Source organism: Mirounga angustirostris, unplaced genomic scaffold, assembly GCF_029215605.1.
Source record: "Mirounga angustirostris isolate CCGP_5_RB_7025 unplaced genomic scaffold, mMirAng1.0.hap1 SCAF_12, whole genome shotgun sequence".
Lineage (NCBI taxonomy): Eukaryota > Metazoa > Chordata > Mammalia > Carnivora > Phocidae > Mirounga > Mirounga angustirostris.
The window spans coordinates 14,506,792-14,534,742 of record NW_026991720.1 but is presented as its reverse complement, the minus strand read 5'-3'; the positions used below and the strand labels follow the sequence as shown (position 1 = coordinate 14,534,742).

Here is a 27,951-nt window from a genome sequence, read left to right as displayed (position 1 = left end):
GAAGTTTTGACCCACTGATTCCACTTCCAGAAATTTCTTGCAGAGAAACACTTCTACAAGAGCACAAAATTATATGTGCTAGGATGTTCATTGCAGTGTTGTTTGTACTATTAAAAATTAGAAACAATTTCAAGGGCGCCTGGGTGGCTCAGATGGTTAAGCATCTGCCTTCGGCTCGGGTCATGATCCCAGGGTCCTGGGATCGAGTCCCGCATCGGGCTCCCAAGGAGCCTGCTTCTCCCTCTGCCTCTCTCTCTCTCTCTCTGTCTCTCATGAATAAATACATAACATCTTAAAAAAAAAAGAAACAATTTCAATGTCCACCAACAGGCAAATAATGAAGTAATAATAATTTTGATACCTCCATACTGTGGAATTCTATGTTAGTGTTAAAAAGGAACGCAATAGAGCTATAAGAAATGACAGAAGAAGCAAGTTGCAGAATGTATTAACTCTACTTTTGTAAAAAAAAATTATAAGTATTTATTTTACATATATTAAGAAATGCTTAGGAGCATATACTGTATACCAAAGTCTAAAGAAAAGTTATTTTTAAAATGTATACATTGTTTGCATGAAAACATCCTATGTATTCATTTTGTAATAAAGTGTTTATTTCTGTCCTTGTAGGAACAAAACACAAAATCAGATTTGGTTTTTTTCCCCAGCCTGTACAAGTTGAGTTTTTTGTCACTTCCTGGTTCCTATTACCCTCTAGGGAGAAGGCTAATGCATGAGGCAGTGGTTTTTGGCAGGATTATTATTGAAGACATCATTCTCATCCAAAAGTCCATCTTTTGGCCAGGACCAGCTTTTCTTGACTGCGGATTCTGGTTCCATCAGGAAATGCTAAACATAGTTGCCTTGTCACTCTCGGAGCTGGTACCCAGGGCATTCAGCCTTGTGGTGAATGAGGCCTGGTGGCCTCTCACTCAGGAACTTCTAAAGAAAAAGAGAGACCGCCAAGAGGCTCAGCTTCCACCTGCTGGTAGGGCCCTCATCAGGAAGTTCCGAGGGCCAGGATTGGACACACTGTCGACCTCTGTATTCCCAGCACCCAACACAGCACCCAGCAGGTCGCTGATGATCAATGATTTTTTTTTTTTTTTTTAAACCCCGCTGAGCAGGGAGCCCGACGTGGGCTCGATCCGGATCATGACCTGAGCTAAAGGCAGATGCTTAATTGACTGAGCCACCCAGGTGCCCCAATGCTTAATAAGTATTGAATGAATTTGTTTAAGGGGGAATTTTTGATTCCTGTCGACTTGATTTTCATGTATCATGGGGGAAAGTGAATATGGCTGGCAGTTCCTGGATGGCGAGTCAGGGTTGTCTCTTAGGTTCCCCATTTTGTAAAGTTGTGAGCAGGTGGCCTGACCGCCCGAGTGGCACCTGATGAAGTTTGAACAGAGGAGCAGACACCATCCCTGGACTAAGAAACGATACCATGGAGTTGATCTGACATGTCTAGGTGATTAGCAGAATGTTTCTGCTACATGTTAACTAGATATAAACACTCGTCACCCTATACTGGTAAGTGGTGTTAATGGCCAAAGCAAAATCAAGCACTTCTGGGGCATCCTTGGGGCCAGGGTGCCAAAAAAGGGCCCCAGTGGGCTGGCAGCTGCCCTGAGATCCCTCCAAAGACCCTTGGATCCCCAATTCAGGCCCCCTCTGTTTCCAAAAATAAAGTCCCCCGACTTGAGCTCTCAGAGCCGAGCCCTCTGCTTCCCTCTTCCTCTGAAGTTCTTCCCAGCCTCTGCTCCTGACCAAGGCACATGACAGTTAGCTCTGCTGTGCCCAGCTCCTGGTCTATGGCCCCCAGGCCTGGCTAGCCCAGGCCAATTGCCTCTCAGCCAAAATCCCAGCCAGGTCACAGATTACACGCACGCAGCGATCTTCCTCTGATGCAAAAATTCTAACATAGATGCTCTGAATGCAACTTAAAGGTGGGACCTGGTTGGTGGATGTTTAATGAAAATGTACAGGTACTCAGTTAAACATTCAGAAGGATAGAAAACAAGCAGAGTCTTCCTTCCACCCTCCACCCCTCAGTGCCACCCTTCAGAGATAAACCCCCGTTCACTGTTTCTTGTGTATTCTTGCAAAAATGTTCACACAAGCACACACACACTCACCCACATCTTGGTAGACTCAAATGAGTACACACCGTATGCACTCTTCTGCATACTGCTTTTTTCTAACTTAATTTGTCTTGGGCGATTGTTCCCAATCAGCGTATGCTGATTTACCTTATTCTTTTTAAACAGCTGCATACTATTCCAAATATATGCCATATAATTTTTTGTTTTTCTCACCAGCAGGCTTTCCTCTTCCTTCCGGGAATATCAGCCTGTCTTTCCTTTGGGGAATCATCTCTCCCTCCCTGTCAACCCTGCAATTTGGGTGGGGATGACCCTGACCCCATCTCCAGGCTTGGATGTATGGCCTGGACCTTACTGCAGTCATTGAGTCAGTGATGGGCACGTGACCCTGGTTGGGGCAATGCCAGGAAAGAGAAGTCAGTAAGAGATAGAGATAGGCCTGTGACTTGGGCAGTAGATGGCTTTGTGACTGTTCCACTGCATTAGAAGCCCCCCCCCGAAATCCCAAGGGAATTGTGTTATCAGAGACACTGACATACGACTCGAAAAGGCTGGTGTTGGCTAACCCCCGTGGCCATCCCCAGGGCCCCACTGGCCAGGGAGAAGGTGCAGAAAAGGTGGTGTGGGGATTTACCAGCTACCACCTTGCCCGCCCTTATCGTCACGATCACAGCCTTTAACTCTCATGGACTCTCTTCCTTCCTGAGGACAATCTTTGGAACAGCTTAGGGAAAGCCCGGGCTGTGCCCGATTCTTTGCTGCGTCAAAGATCTATTCACCACGATCATCTTTGGATGTGTGCAGTCCAGAGAACTAACCAAGCCCGTGGTCGTGTCCTGGGCCGCAGTATCATCGGCAATGTGTTTCACGTTTGGCTCCGGGACTGGAAAATCTCTTGGCCAAAGTCTTTTGACGACCCCCACTATTTCCGCTTTGAACATCCTATTTGTTTTTTTGTTTTTTTTTAAAGATTTTATTTATTTATTTGAGACAGAGAGAATGAGAGACAGAGAGCACGAGAGGGAAGAAGGCAGAGGGAGAAGCAGACCCCTTGCCGAGCAGGGAGCCCGATGCGGGACTCGATCCCGGGACTCCAGGATCATGACCTGAGCCGAAGGCAGTCGCTTAACCAACTGAGCCACCCAGGCGCCCCTGAACATCCTATTTGTGTGCTCTACTTGGGGTCACAAATATGGGTTGCATAGTAGGGTGGGGCTGAGGGTGAAGAAGATTCTAAGTCATCACCAGGCCTGAGAAGGGGCTGATGGAAGATGACGGATCACAGGCATCACTGGGAACCTGTTGATAAAAAAAGGGCAGGACAGGGGCGCCTGGGTGGCTCAGTCGTTAAGTGTCTGCCTTCAGCTCAGGTCATGATCCCAGGGTCCTGGGATCGAGCCCTGCATCGGGCTCTCTGCTCGGCGGGAAGCCTGCTTCTCCCTCTCCCACTCCCCCTGCCTGTGTTCCCTCTCTCGCTGTGTCTCTCTCTGTCAAATAAATAAAATCTTTAAAAAAAAAAAAAAAAAGGGCAGGACAGAGGAGTGGTCCTTTCCTGTTGGGAAGACTTGTTCTAGCAAGATGAGCCACGAGCCAGAGAGAAACACTTGACAGAAGGGAGACTCTGCCCCAGCAGAGAAGCATTTCTTCGACAGAAAGATGCCTGCCCCACCCCCACCCCCAGTCCCCTTGTCTTCCTGAACCCAAGGAAGAAGGACCTTGAAGACCCCGTGGCTGGAGTGGAGTAGTAGTGAATCATACAGCTATACTCACACGGACTTGGCAATGAGAATCTGATTGTTGACAGCCAAGAATAGACTCTGTGAAGGAGACTATGCCAAAATACAACCATGGAATAAAATATGTTCTACTACCAGTACTTAGTTTTTCTTCTTTTTGTGTGGTTTGACAATTTTTCACTTTATTCCCTTATGTAAAGTGAAATGATTATAAATGATGTGTTTCTAGCCCTCCAACTGCCAAGACCTAAGACCTCACTGGTGTCCCAGGGTAATGTGCATCCTGGTTGCAGATCTTAGATGAACTTGTGGATTTCTGGGCATACACCAGTATGGTGGGAAGGCAATCTGACTTCTCAAACCCAATCCAAGGGAATAAGCCAAGAAACCTACCACTTGCATTATACAGATTAAGCTCTCATCCCTATGGAAATACAGGAGTTGAGGATGAGGAACGATAGATGAGGAAACCGATGTGGGATTGGGATGAGAAAGGGAAAATTCAGGGGGAGAGCCTCAAGTGACTGTGGGCCAGCCAGGGAGAGGGTACAGGCCAAGTGAAGGCCATTGAGGAAGCCCTGGCCCAGGAGTGAGAAAACCCACCAACCACACACCTGCACGGTGCAGCCTTCAGAAATGCCCTTGACTTCCAGTTTTCAACCTAAACTGGGGATGTCGTCAGCTCAACTCTGTAAGAGTCCCTGGCGCTTCGTGGATGCTCACCAGTGTGAACTGAATCTGAAATGTTGCCCCACTTGTCCCCACAGATCTTTGCTCTCTCCTTTCTCTCCTGGTTCAAGAGTCTGGGCCAAGTGACAGCCCCACCCCTCTGCTCCAGCTCCGGGACGCCAGAGGAAAGCCCCCCGTCTTCCTTAAGTCTCACCGCACCATCCCTGTAAACTTTTTCCCCATTTTACAGAGGGCAGGCCGGAGGCTGGGAGGGGCAGCTGGATTAGAGGACAGGTCTCCCGGCTCCAGGCTCGGCGCTCCTCTCGGCGGCATCTGGCATCCTGCCGCGGGAGCGGGTGGCCGGCGGGGCCGTGGCTGTGGGGCTGTCCCTGCTCCTCGGCGCCTCCTCCCTCCCCGTCCGCCCCCCCCCCCGCACCCTCCCTCCCCGCGCCTCCCCGCCACCCCCGCTACCGCGCGCCTCCACCGGCTCCTCCCCGGGCCCCGGCTCTGCGCGGAGGCTGCGGTTCGCCCAGGGCAGGCTCGGCGCGCACGGCCGGCGGAGGCGACGGCGACCGGGCACAGAGGGTCCGGCGCGGGGAACCGGGCTCAGCGCCGGCCTGCGCGAGCCGCGGCGCTGGTCCACCCGAGGCCGGCCTGGGGGGCCCGCAGGGCGCGCGGAGCGCCGAGTGCGCGTCGGGCTGGGCCCCGCACCCCAGTGCAGGAGCGCGGGCGCGGCGCGGCGCAGCGGCCGGCATGGAGCCGGCCCGGGAGCCCCCCGCGCGGACCCGGCCGCCGCCGCCCCCTGCCGCCCGCCCCGCCCCCGCGCCCGCCCCCGCTGCGCCCAGGCTGCGCTCGCCCGCCGAGGCCGAGGGCCGCGGCCCCGAGGGGCTGCTGCGGCGATCGGGGTCGGGCTACGAGGGCAGCACCAGCTGGAAGGCGGCCTTGGAGGGTAAGCGCCCAGCGGCCCTCCGTCTCCCCCATCCCCCCCCACTCCGGCCCGGGGACCCGGGTCAGAGTCACCTTGGCCAAGCTCCCAGAGGGGAGGGCGGGAGCCCCCGGAGGACTGATTTCAGGGCACTCAGACGCCACATGGCGGAGGGGGTGGGGGATGTAGCTAGGGACCACCTATAGTTACAGCCTTGACCCTACCTAGGCAGCTAACTCACTCTTTGACCTTGGGAGCAGGTTTCGTGCTCTGAGCCCCAATCTCCTCCAGAATGAAGGGGGGACAGTGTACTGACGGGCCCTCATCCGATGGGCATGTTGAGAGGGTGGCTGAAATCTGTAGTAGTGGAAATGCTTTGGGCAAAGCGACAAAAGCTGTAGAGCCCAGAGATGGTGCCAGTTCCCCCCGTGGGAAGCCGGGAGCACGCTGGTGGTGATGGGGGCACATAGGGAGGGGAGATGTGGAGAATATGCCTCAGGCTCTTCCTTGCAAGGTCATGAGTGCCACCTACCCCTTCCAGTCAGATGGGCTCAGGGAGTGACCCCTGGCTAGCTCAGGGGCAGTAACCAAGTGGAAAATAGATTTCAAGTTCATGAGTTCTTCTGGAAAACTTTGTGGCCCCTGGTGGTGTGTGGTGTGGGAGATGCTAGAGTTGGCAGGGGGGAGGGCTGGCCCTCTGGACTTCTGGGTACTCCTGACATCCCCAGTCCAAAGGCTGAGGATCTGTGCAGTGTTAACTAGGGAAGCCCAGAGCCTGGGTCACACCACCCGTAGGGACGGAGTATTAGAAAAGGAAGGCTTCCTGGAGTAGGTGACCTTTTAGATGTGGAGAGAAGACAGGGTGCACCGGGCTCAAGGAGTGACATGTTCAGGGTCCAGGTGGCCAGAACCAGCCGTTCCCTTGTGGCAAACTGAACTCTGGAGTACTGAGATGGGGGGAAGGGATGGGAAGAGATGAATCTGGAGAGCCCAGATTGTGAATGGCCACCCAGGCCTTGCCAAAGAGTTTGGACTTTGCTCTGCAGGAGCTGTTGAGAGGTTTTAAGCCTACAATGAGCCAGTGGATTTGCCCTTGGAAGAGTGGGCAGGTCAGTGTGGAAGGTGGGGTGGTGGTCAGGGGCGAGACCTAGCCAGCACTTGGCAGGGCAGGTGCCTTGCCGCGGAGGGAAAGGTGGGGGCAGTAATGTCAGCGTTTGACCCAGATGCTAGTGGGCCAGGGGTGTGGACTAACTCTGTGCTAACTCTGGAGGCAGGGGCGGTCCGACACCTGGATGGTGATTTGGGAGAAAGGAAGCAAAGATGTTGGCTCACGGAGTAGAAGAGCCATTGCAGGCTGGGAAGAGTTGAGTTGAATAAAGGTGGACAAACGCCTCTCTCTGCTGGGCATTGTTGGATTTGCTTGTGATCCCTGCTTCCCTCCCGCCCAAGTTATTTCTTGAAGTTGCTCACTCCTTTTGCCTATATGTCTTCATTCATTCCTAAGCATTCCTGCAGGGTCTGCCCTAACCTAACTCTAGCCCCCTGATGGTTAGGGCCTCTTCAGGGGTGATGTGGCCTCTTTCAGTGCTCTCTGGCTTGCTGTTTCCTATTGTACCTCCTGCCCTGACTTTGACACATTCCGCTTCCTGCTCCCTACCCGGGCTGGGTGACCACTTGCAGTTAGGCTGAAGAAGGCAGGAAAATGGCCCAACAGGACACTGGCTCTTCCACCCGTGCCTACTTGTGTCCAGCCTTCCAGCCTTGTCTTGCCTGTCCTGGTGTGGCTCCTTACCAGGTCTGGGTCTGGGTCTCATGCCTCCTCTGGTTTGCCGTATGGTCTACCCAGAAGCAGCTCACCCTTGATGCCTGTGGTCCTCGGAGGCTCAGCATCTGAGGCCCATGCGCTTTTTCTACAGTAGTTTTAGTATCTGGGGTCCGAGTCCAGGGTGTTCTCCTCCACTGGTGCTCTGAGGGTCTGCTGGGTGTTCCCTTGGCACCCCCATCTCCTGTCAGAAGAGGGGAGCTCAGGGACCAGGACTGGTCTCTCCAGGGTGTTGCTGTGTGGGCAGAAATCACAGGACAGGGGCTGAGGCAGGTTGGTGAGGTACAAAGAACACAAAGTCTGGAGTCGGGTAAACCCAAGCCATATCCTCCACCACCATGGGCTGGCAGGTTTTCAAACTCATTTGAGCCTCAGTTTCCTTATCTACCAAGCTAGATAATGATTTCTGCCTCTCAGGGCCACACAGTGGGGTAGGCTGTGCAGGTGACTCCTCTACCCAGCTCTCTGGACTTAGCATCCTGCACCCGTGATGGGGGAGCTCAGCTAAAACCCTTGGACTGCTGGTCTACCTACCTTGAGTCGGCTCCCCACTCCAAACTGAAGTCCACGGAAATGAGCCCAGTCGACTGACACTGAGAAACACCCGTGATGGGATGACGGGTCTGCCGGGTCTGAGGGCCAAGGACTGTACAGCCCTTGCTTAGTCAAGTACCTGTCTTGAGACAAGTGGGAGACTTTTGAACTTGACCAAGCTAAACACTCCTTTATTACCACGCAGCAAACATTTCGGAAGCACCTACGGTGTGCTGGACCCCATGCTCAGGGCTTTCACGATACTGTCCCATTTAATCCTCACAAATACCCTACCGAGGCTGCTGAGTGCTCTATCTGTTCTGCAGATGAGGAAACAGACTCGGAGGGGCTAAGTGTCTTGACCAAGGACACATGTTGGTTGCTAAGGCATGTTTGCCACAAGGGCCCTCTGCCCTGAGAGTTCTTGTATCATCCTGCATGGACCAAGGATCTCGGACTTCATGAGGCCCAGGGGACGGAAATGAATTGTGTTTGGGGTGCGTGTAGCTCTCTTGCCCGTGATCCTCAGACAACACTGCCGCCTCCAGTGTGGACCCTCTTTTTCTCCTGCCGGGTTAAGCGAAATGGAGAACTTCTTAAATTTAAACCGGGATTAGAGCTCAGGACTTCACGACTTTCCTTAGACGAACAATTAGCTGTATAAATATAAAGCCACACAGAAGTTCTCCTGATCAAGCCTTCTCTCCTGGTGGCTAATCACTTTTCCTTCCACCTGCCACCCCCACCTCTGGGGAGGGGCTGGGAAACATGACCCGTTGCTTCGGCCTGGGTTCTAGAAAGACTGGGGGTGACTGGAGATGGGGATATTTCTGACCTCGGGGGTGGGGATGGGGAAAAGTGACCTGGGGGTACGGCAGGGGACAGAGTGATTCTGCCTATCGCCAGGCTATAGATTTTTCAGAGCTCACCGATTCTGAATTTTTAATGTTGAAAGTTTCTTGATTAGGCATCAACCCACAACTTCCTGATCAAAACCACACACATGCATTTAGTAAAGCCTTTAAAAATTTAAAAATCACCAAACTCTACATTTGATAGCTTCAAAGAGTCAAGACTATGCACAGAGACTGTGGCTCTGACAACTCAGAGAGGTCAGCAGTGAGTCTCTTCTGGGCTCTGGGTGTGAGGGTGATAGAGCATCTGTTTGGGTTAGGAGCCAGATTTTCAGCTGTCCCTTCCAACATGAGGCTAAATCATATACATTTATAAACATAAGTAACTGCATCCTCAGAGTCCATCTATTGTGGACGATTGCATGGAAGGAATGGTTGTTGAGTTAGACCCTTCTTACGGCTTGAATTCTATTTCCTCCTGCTCTCCCAAAGAGCTACGTTGAAGCAGTTGAACCACCAGCTCCTCAGAACGGGACCTTATTTGCAAATACGGTAATTGCAGATGTGATTAGTTAAGATAGGCGCATACTGGAGTGGGTGGGCTCCTTATAAGACAACAGTCATATAAAGACAGAGACAACCAGGGAGAAGGTTGTGTGATGAAGAAGGCAGAGCCTGGAATGAGGGGACTGCAAACCAGGGTTGAGGAAGGTCACCAGCACCTCAGAAGCCAGGAAGAAGTGAGCAAGGACTCCCCTCACTTTCAGAGGGACTGCGGCCTTGCTGGTGCCTTAATTGGGGACTTCTGGCCTCCAGAAGTGTGAGACAATAAGTTTCCGGTGTTGTAGGCCATCCAGTTTGTGGGGTTTGTTCCCAACCCTAGGAAACGAATACAGTGTTGTTTTGGATCGGCCAGCCCCACAGTCGTCCTCTGTGAGGGCAGCAGTGAGCAACGAGCCGGGACTCCCTGGAGTGTCCTTTTTCTGTCCGTGCTGCCGTGTCCAGAGCTGTTGTCCTCAGGAAAGAATGAAGAGGCTCCTTGGTTCTGGTGACAATGGAGAAGTGTGTGCAGATTCCCCGCCCCCAGAGAGCAGCTGTATGTCCACACGGCCTCTCCTACAAAGTCAGCTGAGTTTAAGGCTGACTAAGGACATTGTCATTCAGTGTAGCTAAATTCCCCTTTCAGTATCCGGGGGTGCTCTGTAACATGCAAGGCAATGGCTTTTTTTTTTTTGCCTACTGTAGGGAACACAAAGGCAAGTAAAGCACAGCCCTTTCCCTAAAGGAGACTGTGGGCTCACCACCACCACCACCACCACCACCACCACCACCACCACCACCATCATCATCATCATGGCAATTGCTAACATTGAACCAGAGCTTGCTATGCCAGACACTCCGCTAAGCCCTGAACATTGGCTTCTCATAAAAATTTTTAAGAGGCAGATACTACTATTCCTTTGTTTTAAAGATGAAGAAAAAAGGGCGCCTGGGTGGCTCAGTCGGTTAAGCAACTGCCTTCGGCTCAGGTCATGATCCTGGAGTCCCGGGATCGAGTCCCGCATCGGGTTCCCTGCTCGGCGAGGAGACTGCCTCTCCCTCTGACCCTCCCCCCTCTCATGTGCTCTCTCTCATTCTCGCTCTCTCAAATAAATAAATAAAATCTTTAAAAAATAAATAAATAAAGATGAAGAAAATGAAATAAAATAGAAGCGAAGTGACTTTGTCATGAAAAGTTACTAAACCATCTAGGAAAGTGGCTGAACTGGGATTTGAACCCAGTGAAGTGGTTTAAGACGCGATGCTCTTACCTTCAATGCACAAAGCATTATGGTTCCAGTTGTATGGGCCTAGAGGGGCCCGTAGAGAAGGGAGAGGAAGGATCCAGGCAGTGCACTTGCCACAGGGGGTCATCAGGCAGATCAGGCGGATCAGCCCTACTGAGGCTGATCCTACTGAGCCCTACTGAGGCTGTCACTGAGGACAAGGAGCAGACACAGAAAGAGCCCAGCCCGCGAGGGCAGGCGTGAGGCTCTGCTCCTACCGTGCCCACAGCCACCTGCCTCTGGACTCCTGGTCACTCGCCAGCACAGTCCTTGCTCACGGGAAGGATTTCAAAATGATGGCTGCACTTGCAGGTAAAGATGGCAGACTGAACACACACATTTTTCCTCTTTCCTTCCAGAAGCCCACTGACATGACAGTAAAGGGATTTTTCAAAGGCCATAAGGACAACAAGAACGGGAGAGAAGACAATAGCAATACAGTTGGGAGCTAGGGATCAATGATGAGTGGGAGCTGCTTCTATTGGCCTGAGAAGGCTCGGAAAGCAGAGGAGCAGACTGAGTCACACACAGGAGCCCCCAAAGTATGGAGATGGGGGCACCAGTCATCATGGCAGTGAGTGAAGATAGAGCTGAAATAGGAGGGCTGGTTGAATATTTTAGAAAGGATTTAGTTGCCCAGGTCCTCTTCCCAGCCCTGGCAGGAACCTGAGGCTAAGTCTGAGAGAGGGCAGTACATTTGGGAGCAAGCAGTTAAAGGGACATGTACATAATGAATGTTTAGGATGGCCTCCCAGCCTCTCCTCCTGGTCAAGCCTACACCCTTCAGGAGGGAAACAGAAGAGCCTTCTCCAGGAACTCTGGCCCACCCCAGAGGAAAAACCCCAGGAGGTTGGCACTCAGAGCACCTTGAGGACCAGCCCAGCCTGGTCACTCTGCTGGGACCCCACAGTTTATAAGCCCCTCCCCAGTCTCGGAGGCTCCAATGGACTCTTCCCTCCTGCCTTAATCAGGAACAAATAACCAAGGATCTCCAGACATCCGAGGAAACTTGATGACATGGAAACCACAGACCAAAACAAATGAACAGGAAAAAAAGCAATTTGGAGGAAAAAGAGACTATACAGGGAGAAATAACCTTTCTGCCCCCCTGTCCTCTCCTCCTCCGCCTCCAAAAAACTATCAGTAATATCCAGAAAGAGGTAAGAGAAAACATGGCATCATTTTTTAGAAAAGATTTATTTATTTATTTTAGGAGGGGATGGGGCAGAGAGAGTCCCAAGCAGCCTCCATGCCCAGCACGAGTGCAGAGCCCAAGGCAGAGGCTGTATCCTATTATGCCGAGATCAGGACCCAAGCCAAAACCAAGAGTCAGACGCTCAACAGACTGCGCCACCGAGGCGCTCCAATATGGCATCATTAAAAACAGGATGCTACTGAGAACAGTAGCAAACCACAGCCAAAAGAAAAAAACAACCCTGGAAATTAAAAATAATTGCAGAAATGGAAAATTCGGGAGAGAGTAGGAAGATAAAGTTGAGAAAAACCTTTCCAGGAAATAGAGCAAAAAGGCAAAAAGATAGTGGGTAAGGGAGAAAAAAGGAAAGAAACTCAGAGGACCAGTTCAAGTAGTCCAACATCTGAAGAATATGACCTCCAGAAAGTGGATGGAGAAAGTGGGTGAGAAGAAACCATTGATGATATAGTTGAAGAAAATTTCCTGGAACTGAAGGACATGAGCTTCCAGATTGAACAGGTCCATTGATTGCCTAGTCTAGTGGATGAAAATGGACCCAAACGAAGGCATGGCATGCATGATGAAATTTTAGAAGACTGTGTCATAGAAAAGATCCTTTAAAGTTTCTGAGGGGTGGGGGCGGGACACGGAAAGCAAATGATATTAAAAGGATCATGGATGAGGATGGCTCTGGAGCCATTTTTCAAGAGCAACACTGGAGCTAGAAGACAATTAAGTAATGCCTTCAACGTTCTTTGGAAGGAGAATTCTTTTGTAGTACTCAGGCCTCTGGGTTCACAACCCCAGGGGCAGCATTCACTGCAGGACCCAGCGTGAAGGTTTGCCGCTGGGGCTGTGCAGGGCAGTGGAAGATGTACTCCACCAGAACAAGGGAGTGAACTAAGGAAAAGGATGACGTAGGATAGAAGGGGCAGGAGAGGCTGTACATGAGGGAGGCAGAGAGAACCTCAGGCCGCTGGCAAAGGGGATTTCAGCGTGGCGGTGGGCTTAGAAGGCAAAATCAGACTGCAGCAGCTCAGAAGGTTCTAGGGGATGCCCTGTTATGGACTGGATGTTCATGTTCCCCCCAAGTGTCAATCAACAGATGAATGGATAAACAACAGCAAATATATATGTATATAGGAGTATATATATACATATATTCATACAATGGAATACTATTCAGCCATAAAAAGGAATGACATTCTAACACATGGTACAACATGGATGAACCTTGAAAACATTGAGTTAAGTGAAATAAGTCAGACACAAAAGGACATTGTATTGTATGTTTCCACTTACATGAAATCTCTAGGATAGGCAAATTCATAGAGACCAGAAAGTAGATTGCAGGTAACCAGGGGCTGGGGGAGGTGCGAACCGGGAGTGAAAGCTTAATCAGTACTGAGTTTCTGTTTGGGTGGTGAGAAAGTTGTGCAAATAGACAGTGGGGATCGTTGCACAATATCATGAATGGAATTAATGCCGCTAATTGTGCGCTTAAAAATGGTTAAAATGGCAACTTTGATGTTATGTCTGTTTAATGACAGTAAGAAAAACTTAAATAGAGTCTATGTCTAAGGTCTAAAAGGGTTCTTCCGCTAAAAAGAAAAGAAAAATGTTCAGTGATAACAAAAAAATAAATAAAAATTTAAAAGCGGGGAAGGCAGAGGATCAGAGGAGGTTTTGTGAAGAGGATGGAAGGGGCAGGGTGGGCAGGATTCCAGGGGTAGCGGGGCAGGGCGGAGAAGAGCTCCGGGGGCAAAGACCCAGCCCCGGGGCTGTGAGGACAGGCTGGGTTATTTCAGGGAATCCATGTGGCTGAAACCGGGAGCAGGCAGAGAAGCGGCAGGAGGTAAGAACTGGAAAGTTTGGTGCCACGGAAGAGGGCAAGCACAGAGCCTTGGAAGGGGTGGGTTTAGGCAGCCGGGTCGAAGATTCAGACCTGGGCTCCAGAACAGCGGCTCTGGGACTTCAGTGAGCAGCAGATTCCCGCGGAGGGCTTGTGAAAACTCAGACTGCTGGGCCCAGGCCAGAGTTCCCGGTGGGGCTTGGCAGTGGGGTGTGGGTGGCCGGGTACTGAACCGCTTCTTTCTCTCCTCAGACACCACCACACGTCTCCTGCTGGGGGCCATCGCGGTCCTTCTGTTCGCCATCCTGGTGGTGATGAGCATCTTGGGTGAGCGTGGATGCCCGGGCGGGGTACACACACCTTGTCAAAATCAGGTCTCATTCGGTAAAGAAAGGTTCCGGACATACCATGTATTCCGTGGGGCCCAAAGCATAGAAAACAGACTGCTGTTTCTGGGTGAGAGTTTAGCCTACAATAATATATCCACACGATGGCTCTCCCTGTCCCCTTTACTAAGCCACGCGGGGGAGTGGCCAGGTGACTTCGGTACACAGAGCCAACTTGAGGTGAGTTAGACAGGCACTGCTTCTTGGAGGAGATGGTTTGGGGACAGGGCCTTGAAAGATCACATTCATTCATTTAACAAACATTTATGGAGCCCCGCTGTGTGTTAGGCCCCCTAAATGCTGAGGAGAAAGAAAGAAAGAAAGAAAGGAAGGAAGGAAGGAAGGAAGGAAGGAAGGAAGGAAGGAAGGAAGGAAGGAAGGAAGAAAGAAAGAAAGAAAGAAAGAAAGAAAGAAAGAAAGAAAGAAAGAAAGGATGATTAGGACTCATCTTTGCTGCCCAGTTCTGGAGGCATCCCTGCTAGGGGGCTTCCCATGTGGGACTGAAAGGGGGAAAGGAATAAAAGGGAGGAAACCCTCCAAGGACAGGCAAGGCTCTATGACCAGGAGATTGGGCTGCTTTTTATGGATTCAAGTCAAAATGTGTGGTGGGTTCTAAAGGGTTTGCAAAGGGATTTCAGTGCCTTGTCTTTAATCTTTGAGAAGCACCCAGAGGTGGGCACCTTGAAAGGGGAGAGAAGTCCAGTGATAGTATTAGCTCCCACCAAACCCTCCCCTTTGGGCATGCATGATAATCAGGGGATTTGTGAGTGTTTAGAAAAGAATATGGCGACCACCGGTGCGAGCTTGGATTCATCTAGCATAATCACTATGAATTAAATTAGTTTCCTTTCGTCCTCGTGCTAGGTTGGGGAGGTCAGAGCAACGCGAAGACATAGCGTGTTGTGATTTTCGTAAAGCACAACAGAATCTCTCTGGAGGTCCTTGTGGAAAAGTTGACATGTGCCCACGCCATGGTCAATACCTTAGTGGTCCTGTAGCCCACTGAACAGATAGGCTGGAGTGTCGATTATTTAATTGGTGTCGGTGTCTGTAGGTCCCTCGGGGCTGGAGTACCACAGGTCTCTTCTTGGCTCTGTCCCCGTCAACATTTTAATCACTCTCTTGTACGAAAACAAACAAAAAGATGCTTATGGAATTTGTAGGTGACACAAGGATGCTCAGGGCAACAGATGAAGGGTGCTTAATATGACAGGTGGGAAAAAAAAATCAAGATCAAAATGTATCTTTCGAAACTCAGATGAGGGACGCCTGGGTGGCTCAGTTGGTTAAGCGACTGCCTTCGGCTCGGGTCATGATCCTGGAGTCCCTGGGTCGAGTCCGGCATCGGGCTCCCTGCTCAGCGGGGAGTCTGCTTCTCCCTCTGACCCTCCCACCTCTCATGCTCTCTCTATCTCATTCTCTGTCTCAAATAAATAAATAAAATCTTTAAAAATAAATAAATAAAAAATAAAAAATAAATAAATAAAATCTTAAAAAAAAAAACTCAGATGAGCCAATGTGAATGAGATAAAGGTGGAAGAAATAAAAATAAGATCTTCAAATGGATTTAAAAGGTGATTGATACATATTCTGGACACAGGGGAGACCCGGCTTGGAAATAGATGACATGAAAACAAGCGAAGGGCATGTTCTGCCTGCCGAGGAAAGCGCACGTATGCACATACGCACTGATTCCTTTCCTGGAAGCAGTCTGTAGACTGCAAAGCCCGTGGCCACTGGAAGGGGTGTGGCCATCACTGTTGCTGGGAGTGGGGCCACATCTGGTGTGTTCCAGTCTGTTCTGGGGGCATCATTTGGGTGCCTGTGTGGACACACTGCAGTGAGCCAGGCAGGATGGAGAAGCTTGGACACGTGGCCTCCAGATCTTTTCTAAATCTGTGTTTCTGGGCTTCCATGCCTCAGGGAGTTTGGGGAGAGAGACGAGCTCTGACCCCAGGGGCTAATCTGCTGGCACTTCTCCTGGTGGTCATGCCCTTGCCAGCCTCCCCAATTTCCCTTCCCTATTTATTGGGTCACCAGCCTTTTCCCTGCTGGGCACCGTGAGAGGGGCTCATCTGGGGAGAGGGCCACCCGAGGCACCCCGGAGGGCACCGAAGTCAGGCAGGTGGAGGGAACGCTGGGTTGCTGAGCAGGACTCTTGAGGCCCGAGCAGGGGCCAGGCCTGCTGTCAGACGCTGAGTCCCCTCCGTCTCCCCTGCAGCTTCCAAGGGCTGTATCAAGTGCGAGGCACCCTGCCCGGAGGACTGGCTGCTCTACGGAAGGAAATGCTACTTCTTTTCTGAGGAGCCGAGGGACTGGAACACGGGCAGACAGTATTGCCATACTCACGAGGCCGCGCTGGCCGTGATCCAGAGCCAGAAGGAGCTGGTGAGCGCTGGGCCGCGGGCGACCTCCAGGGAGAACCCCACTCCTGGGGTGTGGCAGCCCCCATGACCTGTTTCCAGCCGGGGGTGTGCTGATGGGCCCTGTGGGGTGCGAGCACGTTTCCGAGCGGCTCCTGTTTCCACTGCTGTGGTGAAGGCCAATGGATTTCAAGCTGAGGCTGGTTTGCTGAGCTCAACTCAGTATCACGGTGCGAGAATTACAAATTATAAACGCCCTTGTGAATGAAGAACACACTGGCACCTTCTACTCGTCCAAATCAGGGCATGAGCTCTCGATGAACACCCAAAACAGTTTTCTCAGTAGAAAAATGAAAGAAACACAATGAATGAGTCTGTTGTCCGTTTTGGATTTGGGGGTAACAGTGGTGTGGCAATCCAAAATAGCAGGTAATCGAAAAATCACTTCTGTTTGTCTTTGATACACAGTACAGTATCTCCTTGCTGCAGAGAAAGGCCCAGAAGTATGGGGGTAGGACACCCAAACTGAACGTTGTGATTTGTCCCAGACCATCCATCACATTGGGCAATCCCAGGCTTCCTGCAAATCAGGAATACTGACTGGCGGGCTGGACCACTGAGCTAGGAGGACAAACCTTGTTCTAGGCTTCCTCATCCAGCAGGCATGCTCCCAACTGCTGGGAGGGATGTCAGCGAGAGTGCAGGGCGCTCTGTGACCCCAGCTCCTTACTTGCAGGATGCAGTGAGGGATCCCCCTTTCAGCGTCTGTATATCCTGGGAGCCAGTCTTCTCAGCTGAGGTTAGTCTTGGGATGTATGAACAGTCAGGAAACTGCAGATGACTCGGGTTTCCCTCTTTCCTTGCTACAGGAGTTTATGTTCAAGTTCACACGGAGGGAGCCCTGGATTGGTCTGCGCAGAGTTGGGGACGAATTCCACTGGGTCAACGGGGACCCATTTGACCCGGACACGTGAGCTGAGGCTTCATCTTCTGGCCACTGGACTTAAACTGGGGAAGGTCTAGCCCCCCCCAGACACAGCCTCCTGAGGGAGAACCACTGAGTTCTGTGATAGCTAGAGTTCCTAACCTCCAGGGTCAGCAGCGTGTGGCCAAGATAATAATAATGAAGAGGGCTTTACTTCTCTCTCTCTCCCCTAATGTCCAGCCTGGTTTGGCAGCTCTATGTAGTCATCAGAGCTTCCTGCCGTGGGGCCCAGGCTCTTTCCATCTTGTGGCTCCCCACCTGGGTAGCAGCTCATCTGTGGGGCTCAGTGTGGCTCAGAGGAAGGGGAAGACATGGTCTGGATGTCCCTCTGCATTGGCCAGGACTTAGCCACTCGACCACACTGCCCGCAGGGGAGAGTGGGGATGGGGTCTCTATTCTGGGCAGCCATGTGTTGCCTAAACATTGTTCCTGTGGAAGAAAGGGGCTCTGACCCCAGGGTACTGTGAGCACGCCCTTAGAACAAACAGTGCCTGAGGGTGCTGGCCGTGTGTGAAGTGGTAGGATTGCTTGTGTGACCCAAGGGGTGTGCACGTGAGAGTGTACTGGGGCGGCAGGTGTGCGATATCAGGGACTGGTTTGTTGGGTGCTGGTGGCAGGGGTCATGGGTGGTGGGGGTGGGAGTGTCTGGCTGTGGCAGTGTTGGGGGGGTGGTGATAGTGTGTGTGTGTGTGTGTGTGTGTGTGGGCGGGGGGAGGTAGTCCAGGCTTAGGGGAGCACAGGGGAGGGCATACAGGGGAATAAGAACCTCAGTTTCTAGTCCAGCCCCTAAGGCTGGAGGAATAGGCCCTGAGGAGCCGGGTGGGGGCACAGCTGCTCACCTGATGATGATGATGATGCAGGAGGGTCCCCTAGGCAGGAGAAGTGGGAGGCACCCAAGACCCCCAGCCCTCCACCATGGCCGGAAGTTGGCGATCAGCCACCTTCCCATTCGAGGCAGGCTTAGGGCTTAGCCTCCAGGAGGCGAGCATTCTGTCAGCTCCTTCCTTCCTTTGCCCTGACTCCTGTGCCCTTCATTTTATACCCCCTCTTTGTCTTCATTGTCTCTTCCGTTTTTTCTCTATCCTTTTCCTGCCTTCATCCCAGATCTATCCTTAGAGCTGAGAAATCTTGCACTTTCTGTCTCTCTCTCCCCTCTTCTGGAAGCTTCCTGCTCCCAGAACCTGGGAGAGCCCTGGAGGCTGGGGTCCCCAGCGTGCTGACCATCTGCCAACCATTCGGCCTTTAGGCCATGTTTCTCTGGCACTGAGGTAGTCCTGCCTGGCACCCCCTCTTGAGGTCATTCTGGTACCCTCTCTTGTGAGACCCCAGCACTAGCTTTGGCAGGGGCCTCAGATCTGGGTGACCAAACAAGGTTGAGAAGAAATCTTAAAATTCAAAAGGAATGATTTTAGGGAGAAAGAACCCCCACCCCCCACATCTACTGATGATGTCTGTGAATTTGTGGGCAACACAGCCTGGGCACCAAACGCCGGGGTTGATCAGGTCCACCCCTGAGAGGTAGTTTCATTTAGCTCATCTCCGCTGGGCTCTTCCTGTGCTAGAACTGTGTGCTCATCAGGGGAGCCAAGATGAGAGGGCCACGGAGCCCACTGTGCAGGTGCTGACCGCCTGGGGGACAGGCAGGGACAGACAGACACAGGCCTCCATGTCCCACGGTGCAGGCAGGTGTTGCGGGGAGGGAGGCTGGGCAGAGGGTGGTCCTGAACCGGATTCTGGCTCATGGGACAAGTGAGCTGACTCTGGAAGGATGCAGAAGCGGGATGGGAAAGTGCAGGGTGTGTCTGTAGGCATCCTCAGGGTGGCTGGAGCCGTGGTGCACACAGTAGGTAGACAATGGGGGGAGCCACACTAGAAAGTTCTATAAGGGCTAAAAGTAGTGGCAGGTGGCTCCAGAGGGAGGGACAGGTCACCGGGCCTCCAGGGCCACCCAGCAACGGGCTATGCATGCCGGGTTGTAAGCGCCTGCTCTCTTGTCTTCTGGCCACAGATTCCCCATCTCAGGCCTGGGAGAGTGTGTCTTCGTGGAGCCCACCAGGCTGGTGTCAACGGAGTGTCTGATGACCCGGCCCTGGGTGTGCAGCAAGATGGCCTACACATGAGGTGGGTCAGGCCAGAGGCGGCCCTCCAGCCAGGCTCCAAGACCGGCCTGCCCCCGCTCCTCTCCAAGGCGAAGCAGTGACGAGGGTGCCCTGCGCCCCAGGCCCCTGTTCCAGGCCCCACAGCCCTGGTTCCTGGTCTCCTCGGCCCCAGGCAGGTCCTGTGGCTCAGCCGTCAAATCCCACATGCTCTGTAGTGTAGGCATCCCCCAAACACACGCACATGCACACATTCACACGCATGCGCAGGCATGCACACAGTCCCTCCTCAAGGTCAGAGTCCACTCGCAGTCACCCCAAGGCCCTCCCTGGCCCCGCGCTGGAACACGTCCTCCCCCCGCCCATGCGGCCCTGGTGCTTGGAGGAAGGGTGGGCGCTGACACGGATTGCATCACTGTCTGCACGATCATTTCTCCCCTGGGTGCTGGGGAGGCAGGGAGGGCGGGCTTCCCGGCACGGGGCCCCCTCCACCACCCTCTTCGCCCGGCCCGGGGTTCTCAGGCAGGCCCCTGCTGTGTCTGGGGTGCGGTTGTGTTGGTCACTGATAGAATAAAGAGATGACTGGCGTCCCGAGGAATCGGCTGCCATTTGTTTCAGGGCCATGGCTTGGGGGTGGGGAGCGGAGGGACACATCTCTGGGGGCCTGTGAGGAGCCATCGCCGAGATGCACTTGATCTAGCATGGCAGGTGGCAGCGTGTAGGAGCTGAGGACAAAAACACATTCTTTGGCCTCAGGGCACCATTTAATTTGGCTGGAGTTATTCTTAGATGTCTGAGGGGTATGTTCCATCTGGTTCCTTCATTACTATTCGACTCAATATGACCAACGTTTATTCACATCACACCTACCACGTGCCAGACACCCCGCCAGGCCTGGGGATCAACAGCTTTTTCCCCCAAGGAGTACACAGGGAGCAGAGGCAACAGCTTGGGAAGCACCAGAATGTTCTGGAACCCAGTGGAGGGATGGCTTATTCTGCCTTAGGGGAGAAGGGGGGTGGACTGAGCGGGAGGATTAGCCATGCAGAAAAGATGATGTTCATGGTGGGCGGGATAAGATTGTGTGCAGGTCCTACAGCCTCTTTTTACCTTCCTCTGTCTGCCTGGGGAGGAGGTGGGGGTCTGGCAGATCCCCCCGGGGCTGTCGAGGCTCCACATGCCACCACCCCAACACACACACACACCCCTGGGGCCCCAGAGCTCGCCCTAGTGGGGCGCGGACCTCCCCAGCCTCCGCTCAGTGCCCCGGGCTGGCTGAGATGTGGGCTGCCGGCCGGCGAGCCGCGTGCAGGTGAATTTGGGTCCTGGCCCATTTTCAGAAAATAGCTCGGAGGGAAACCAGGTCCTGCTTTGCTCTGCTCAGTCCTTTAACTGTTGGGTTTCAGGCAAAACTGTCAGCTTGGTTTTGTTGAACTTTCTGCCTGCTTTCCAGATATCTAGTAAAATATGGACATTTTTGTGATCTCCTATTTTGTCTTTAGTGGGAAGCCAGTGAGGAACCTGAGCGTAGGCTAAAGAACAGACCGCAATTCAGTGTGGTGGTGGTGCCCGGGGGGGGGGGGGGGGGGGGGGGCAGGAAGGCCACCACCTTCCCTGCACGTGTGGGAAGTGTGTCGGGGGGTCAGTGGCCGCCACTACTTTAGAGGGGGGGGTTGGGGATCGTCTCCCTCCCTCCCATTCTCAGTCATGCACAGGCCCGTGGTCCTCCCCAGGATCTTTCCCTCACAGATGGCCAGGCTCCAAAGCCTTGCAGGTGGTAGCCACAGAAATGTCCGAGGCAGGAAACGCTGTCACAGGTGGCGGAACTGTAAGTGGCAGAGTCCCAAGGCCCTGAGCTCTGCTCTCGGCCCGCCGGGGGCGGGGTGCAGGTGGGGAGAACCGAACAATGAGGGGGGCTGGGAAGGGAGCAGTGGGACAAGACAGGGGACGATGAACCCGCGCCATTCGGATCTTACCTCTTACTCGGTTATCCAAAGCCTGCCACCCGCCGCTTCCAAGTGCACACTGGCAAATAAGCTCTCCTGCCCTTGGGTCTGTGCTGGGAACACACCACAATTCTAAATCAGTTTAGCAGCTACAGGAACCCGGACTCAGGGTTGCCAAGGTTTTCCGAGTTTTCCCATCTGGTGCCCACCAAGGAAGGAAACACAGGACGGAAAGCAAACACTGGCCCGCGGAAATGCGGAAACGCAGGCAACCCTTCCCAAGGTTAGAGAGGGCTGAGCACCTAACCCCAACCCTCCCCCGTGGGCCGAGCCCGCCCCGTTTGCGGGGCTGCGGGGCCCGGGGCTGTGCTCTTGGCGGCCACAGGGGGCAGCACCGAGGGCGGGCACCCCGCTGGTTTCCGAGCCCCCCCCCTTCCGCACCACCTGCGCGCACCTCCCTCCGCCACGAGGGCCCAAGGGACCCTCCGCCTTCCCCAGACCCCACTCCTGAGCCCCTTCGGAAGGTTTTTCGTTGCCGAGGCGACCCCTGGCGTTGAGAGTGTGCTTACCTCGGAGCCTGGGCCGCAGCTCCCTGGGTGGATTTGAACCCAAACCCCAGGCCGGTCCTCGGTGCAGCCCTGGAGCGGGCAGGGCCCCTGTGGAGGGCTGAGCACGCACGGCAGGCGCTCCTCGGACGGCCTCTGTGGAGCTGGAGGGCGACAGGGAGGACTGGCTAAGCGTGCGGGGCTGTGCCGCCGGGTCAGCCGGTGTCGGCTTAGTCCATCTCCCCCCGCCAAGGCCGCACTGCCCGCCCGTGCTTACAGATGGGGAGCGGACTCCGAGAGGTTACGGGACTGGCGCCACGTCACACAGCTGCGGGGTGGTGGAGGCAGGGTCTGAACCCACCCCCACCCCACAGGGCCCCTGGGAAGCCACTTGGGTGGCACGCATGTCCCTTTGCCAGCTCTGAGGCCAGCTCTGGGGAGGGAGGTTTGGCAGGGTGTACGTGTGGGGGTGCGGGGCCATCCAGGGACAACAAGATGGAGGCCCACAGGCGATTCCTTTTCTGGACGCTTTTGTCTCCTTCGTATGATTTTCATTTGAATTACCCACAGAGGGTGGGGGTAATGCAAATGATGCCTTCTGTCCTTTTCCTCCTTCAAGGTCGGGCTGGAGCCTCCCTCAGACGCCTGCCCGGACAGTTAGCAGCTCTCAGTGGCCACTCCCTTCCCCCAAACCTCCAGCACTTAGGACCGAGCCTCTCACATGGCCCGAGTCTCCTGGCCTTGTTATCTGTGGCTCCTCTCTTCACCCCATCTGACTGCTCTGCCATCTGATTATAAAGCCCTGGATGGCAGGGACTGTGTTGTTGGCCTCTTCGCACATAGCACCTGCTCCAAAGATGGTTCCCATGACCGTGGGGTTGCCCACGGCGCCTGGGGCCATGTGCCAGGGCGGGAGATGGCGGAGGCTGCTCTGGTCAGACTTGGCCTTTAAGCTTTGGTGGCCATGGCGTGGTTTTAGAGGTGCAGCAAAGATGAATCTTTAATGTGCCATGCTTCAATTAGATGAGCTCACTCGTGTTCCCTAGGCGAGCACGTCCTGGGTGGGCCGGGTGGGCGGTGGCCCAGAGGTGCAGTGAAGGAGAGCTGCCCTGGCCTCCAAAATGTCCTTTGCATCATGCACAGAGCCCGAGATGGGGCCATGGCTGTGAATGGGAACCAGGCATCGCTGGCTGGCCGTGCCTGCTGAAGGTTCCTGGGCTCACCAGGATAACCGTGCTAATGTTACTGTGTCATTCTGTAAAAGATGACCTGGTTTTCAGAAAGGCCCACTGTCTGCTGGGAGTGCTTCCACCAGGAGGGGGTGGAGGTGGGCGAGGTACCTGCCTCTGTTCTCTTCTTGGTCAGTAGCATATGGGACTCAAACTGGGGGCATCTGGAAAGCCTCCTGCCACCTTCATCAGAGATCCCCGCTCTCTGTCGGGGCAGCCTGGAGTGGACACATTCTGGGTCTGGCTCCCAAGACCTGCCTGAGACTAGTCTGAGGCTAGCTCTACCGACCAGCCGGTGTGGAGCTCTGGCCGCATTGCTAAGCCTCTCCGACCCCAGGCTTCACCTCTCTAAAGTAGAAATCGTGCCTGCCTTGTCTACCTCACAGGGTTTTGAGAATTGTAGGGGTTAGAAATTACCTACCCCATTCTCACTGTCCACGAGGCCCAGAGAGGTTAAGTAACATGTCTGGGGTCACACAGCTAGAGCTAGAACCCAGCTCTTATAGCCCTCCTGTTCCCTGTTTATACTCTTATTATTACACGTGTCCTGCTTTACTTGTTTGCCATCCTTGCAGAAGTGTAAGCTCCTAGAGAGCAGGGGTCCACTCTCACACTCCTTTGTTTCTTTGGCATCTGGTACATACAGAAGGTACTCAGTAAATATGTGTTGAACTAAACTAACCTTGACTGCTAGTTCCAATGTTCTTTCCTCTGCACATGCTGTCTCTGATCCTGGAAACCTGTACTTCCAGCTCAGCCTCCCACAAAGTATGAAAACTTGCAGATGTGTTAGAGAAAATGATAAGCAAGATGCTCAATCGCCTTGCAATTCCCATTAGGGTCCTGTAGTTTATAGCACAGAATCCATCTGAGCAAATACATACACAGATAAGACAAAATTGGAATAAGGATAACAACTAACATGAATTGAGAGCTGATTAGGGCCAGGCACTGTGCTAAACATTTCATACATGAAGTGCTTATTAGCACAGTGCCAGGCCCATGGTAAGGGCTTAAAAAAAGGGTACTATTTGGGCTCAGTTAAGCCTTTGACTCCTGATCTTGGCTCAGGTCTTGCTCTCAGGGTCGTGAGTTTGGGTCCTGCACTGGGCTCCACACTGGGCCTGGAGGCTACTTAAAAAAAAAAAAAAGTATTACTACCTTCTTTAACTATAATGTAAGTTGAGTAGAATATTAGAGCAGGCTAGCTTCTGCAATAATACCCAAATTTCAGAGGCTAACAAAGTATTTTTTCTGCCTCACACCAGAGACTAAGCAGGTCAGTGATGGGGAGCAGCTTTGCTCCGTCCAGAGCCTTTGGATGTAGCAGTTCACAGGGGATGTGTTTCAGAGGAGGTGGTAGATGGGACTGCCATGCAAGCCTTTTCACTTTCCTTCTGGGCGCATGGAAAGAGCGTAGTTCCCAGTCTCTTTGAAGTTAGGCACCCAGTGACTTGCTTTAACCAAGAAAAAGTGATGCAGGTCATTTCCAGGTGGAAGCCTTTTTTTTTTTTTTAAATTTATTTTTAATTTAAATTCAATTAATTAACATATAATGTATTATTTGTTTCAGGGGTACAGGTCTGTGATTCATCAGTCTTATATAATACCCAGGGCTCATTACAACACATGCCCTCCTTAATGTCTGTCACCCAGTTACCCCATCCCTCCCAACCCCTCCACTCCAGCAACCCTCAGTTTGTTTCCTATGATTAAGAGTCTCTTATGGTTTGTCTCCCTCTCTGGTTTCGTCTTGTTTCATTTTTTCCTCTCTTCCCCTATGATCCTCTGCCTTGTTTCTTAAATTCCACATATCAGTGAGATCATATGATAATTGTCCTTCTCTGACTGACTTATTTCACTTAGCATAATACCTTCTAGTTCCATCCTTGTTGTTGCAAATGGCAAGATTTCATTCCTTTTGATGGCTGCATAATATTCCATTGTATATATGGACCACATCTTCTTTATCCATTCATCTGTCGATGGACATCTAGGCTTTTTCCATAGTTTGGCTATTGTGGACATTGCTGCTGTAAACACCGGGGTGCACGTGCCCCTTTGGATCCCTACGTTTGTATCTTTGGGGTAAATACCCAGTAGTGCAATGGCTGGGTCGTGGGGTAGCTCTGTTTTCAACTCTTTGAGGGAGCCCCACACTGTTTCCCAGAGGGGCTGCACCAGCTTGCATTCCCACCCAAGTGGAAGCATTTAAGAACCCGTGGACACTCCTTCGATGGTCCCTCCCCTCCCCAACTGTGACTTGTTTATTTGGAGGTTTCATAAAGCTGAGACATCCTGGGATGCTAAGTCACTATGTAGGGGACAGGTCTCCTAGACAGTTGTCTGGACCTGTAGCAAACTGTGTGAGTGAGAAATCAAGCCTCTGAGATTTGTGCTGATCATAGCATATCTCCCCGTCGACTAGACAGGGGCCAGCCCGCAGGTGGAACGCACTCTGCCCCCAGACCACTGGCCAGGACAGTCTCGGAAGGTTGAGAAGTGCAGTCTAGCTGTACTCTTGTATGCACTGAGATTCTTGATTCTGCGCCTTGGTGTCGTTGATCAATTGTGGAAAAGTCTTCACCTTTACCTCTTTACCTCACCCTTCTTTTCTTCTCTCCTCCCAGGACTCCAGTTAAGGCTATTTGATATTATCACATGGGTCTCTAATGCTTTATTTGTGTTTGTTTGTTTTTGTCAGTTGTACTGAAAAAGCCTGCTGGGATTTTGATTGGGATTGCACTGGATCTGTAAATCAATGTGAAGACTTATGCCATTTTAATAATTTGATGATTCCATTCAACAGCGTAGATGTCTCCATTTTTAAAAAGTTTTCAAAAATTTCAGCAACTTGTTACAAGTTTTAAGGGTAGAATTGTTGCATATATTTGTTTAAAACTTATCCTCAAGCTTTTTCAGGCAGCTGGGAAGATGGCAGATGTGCAGACCGAGTGCACCTACCAAAAGCAATCCACCATCTTTCAAAGTAAGAAGAGGGTCCTGCTTGGAGAAACTGGCAAGGAGAAGCTCCCGCGATACTATAAAAACATTGGTTTGGGCTTCAAGATGCCCAAAGAAGCCATTGAGGGCACCTATATTGACAAGAGGTGCCCCTTTACTGGTAATGTCTCCGTCCAAGGGCATATTCTGTCCGGTGTGGTGGCCAAGATGAAGATGCAGAGGACCACTGTCACCCACTGAGACTACCTCCACTGCCCCAAGTACAACCTCTTTGAGAACGGCCACAAGCGCATGTCCGTGCCCCTGTCCCCCTGCTGCAGGGATGTCCAGATCGGCGACATTGTCACAGTGGACGAGCAAGACTGCATTTCAACGTGCCCAAAGTCACAAAGACCGCAGGCACCAAGAAACAATTCCAGAAGTTCTGAGACTAGACATCTGCCCACACGCCCGAAGAAAATGAAGTTATTTCCCAATGAAAAAAAAAAAACTTATCCTCAAATATTTTTATTTTTAATGCTCCTACAGTTAAAAAAAAAATTCACAGTCCAACTGTTTGTTGCTAATATAAAGAAGTAGAATCAATTTTTGCATATTGACCGTTCATCCTACAATCTTGCCAGATTGACTTGTTAGCTTGAGTGGATTTTTTTTTTTTTTTGCAGACTGCTTAGGGTTTCTAATGGCATGATTATAGCATGTTTTTTTATTTATTTTTTTACTTTTTTTATTAAAGATTTTATTTATTTATTTGACAGAGAGACACAGCGAGAGAGGGAACACAAGCAAGGGGAGTGGGAGAGGGAGAAGCAGGCTTCCCGCCGAGCAGAGAGCCTGATGCTGGGCTCGATCCCCGGACCCTGGGATCATGACCTGAGTCAAAGGCAGATGCTTAATGACTGAGTCACCCAGGTGCCCCTATGGCATGTTTTATTAAAGCATAACATGGGCTATCACCTTTCCAGCTCCTGAAATCAATTTCCCTATTTCTCTGTCTAGCTGCTAAACCAATGCCACGTATTCTCGTTTAGGTGTTGGTTACAGCACCCCCTCACTTTCAGGAACCAATGTCTGTATTAGTCGGGATAGCTTAGTTCTTATAATAAACAACAATTTCAGAGTCTTGAATATAATAAAAATACTCTGGGGAACAAACTGAGGTCGCTGGAGGGGAGGTGGGTGGGGGATGGGGTAACTGGGTGATGGGCATCAAGGAGGGCACGTGATGGAATGAGCACCGGGTGTTCTATGCAACTGATGAATCATTAAACTCTACCTCCGAATTAATAATTAATAATACACTATATGTCAACTAACTTGAAATAAAACAAAAAAATAACTATAAGACCATAAAAGTATATATATATATATATATATATATATAATAAAAATACTTATTTCTTGCTCTTTTGTGGTTTTGTCCCGTGTGGGTTTATCAGGAGGCCACCAAGTCATTCAGTGTCCTGGGCTGCTTCTGTCTGGAGGCCCCACCGTGCTCTAGGCCCTTAGAGTCCTTCACTGGATCTTCCACATCTGGCCAGAAACTGAGGGGAGAGAGTGTGGATAAATATGTGACCGTTTTTTAGGGCCCATTCTGGTCTTATTTATCTGCAGAGCGAGCTAGGACATATAATCTAGCTGTGTGCTCAGCAAGAGGAGGAAGACTTGGCTTTGGGGGAATATGCGGCCAGCCTTGGCCCACATGTAGTATTATCCCCATTTTACAGATATGAAAACTGAGGCTCGAGAGAGTAAGGGATTCCCCAGCTTTTGCGGTCATGAACAACAGTGCCTGGAACTCAGCCCGAATATGGCGGACTCCCATGCTCCCGAATCACTATGCTGTCAATACTACCTTCTCTCCTACTGCCTGCCTCCCTCCCTGGTACCTGGGCTAGCTTTCTTTTCTTTTCTTTTTT

At 51.9% G+C, this 27,951-nt stretch overlaps 1 protein-coding gene, 1 long non-coding RNA gene and 1 pseudogene across 3 annotated transcripts; 2 read left to right on the top strand and 1 right to left on the bottom strand.

Moving 5' to 3' along the window:
* Positions 1-212: 212 nt before the first annotated feature.
* LOC135362053 (uncharacterized) lies at positions 213-17,142 on the bottom strand. 2 transcript variants are annotated; one of them, XR_010406345.1, is made up of 6 exons: positions 16,254-17,142; positions 14,887-15,025; positions 13,612-13,823; positions 7,792-7,934; positions 7,228-7,492; positions 213-942 (listed from the first exon to the last, which is right to left on the bottom strand). It is a non-coding gene; the product is annotated as an uncharacterized LOC135362053 (long non-coding RNA). The 2 variants fall into 2 exon arrangements; XR_010406344.1 differs by having other exon boundaries at positions 7,792-7,930.
* Positions 5,035-19,946, top strand: CLEC2L (C-type lectin domain family 2 member L). The gene is made up of 5 exons (XM_045864191.2): positions 5,035-5,459; positions 13,771-13,845; positions 16,126-16,292; positions 17,137-17,237; positions 19,261-19,946. Exons 1-5 carry the CDS (start codon positions 5,264-5,266, stop codon positions 19,370-19,372), a joined length of 651 nt encoding a protein of 216 aa, XP_045720147.1. The 5' UTR covers positions 5,035-5,263; the 3' UTR covers positions 19,373-19,946.
* Positions 19,947-25,963: 6,017 nt separating this feature from the next.
* Positions 25,964-26,555, top strand: LOC123842354 (small ribosomal subunit protein uS17-like; annotated as a pseudogene).
* Positions 26,556-27,951: the final 1,396 nt, after the last annotated feature.

What these genes read in the sequence shown, in the direction of transcription:
- CLEC2L (XM_045864191.2), top strand. Translation starts at nt 5,264, where the DNA reads ATGGAGCCGGCCCGGGAGCCCCCCGCGCGGACCCGGCCGCCGCCGCCC. An exon ending in CTGGAAGGCGGCCTTGGAGG is followed by an intron (nt 5,460 to 13,770) that starts GTAAGCGCCCAG and finishes TTCTCTCCTCAG; the next exon opens with ACACCACCACACGTCTCCTG. An exon ending in TCCAGAGCCAGAAGGAGCTG is followed by an intron (nt 16,293 to 17,136) that starts GTGAGCGCTGGG and finishes TCCTTGCTACAG; the next exon opens with GAGTTTATGTTCAAGTTCAC.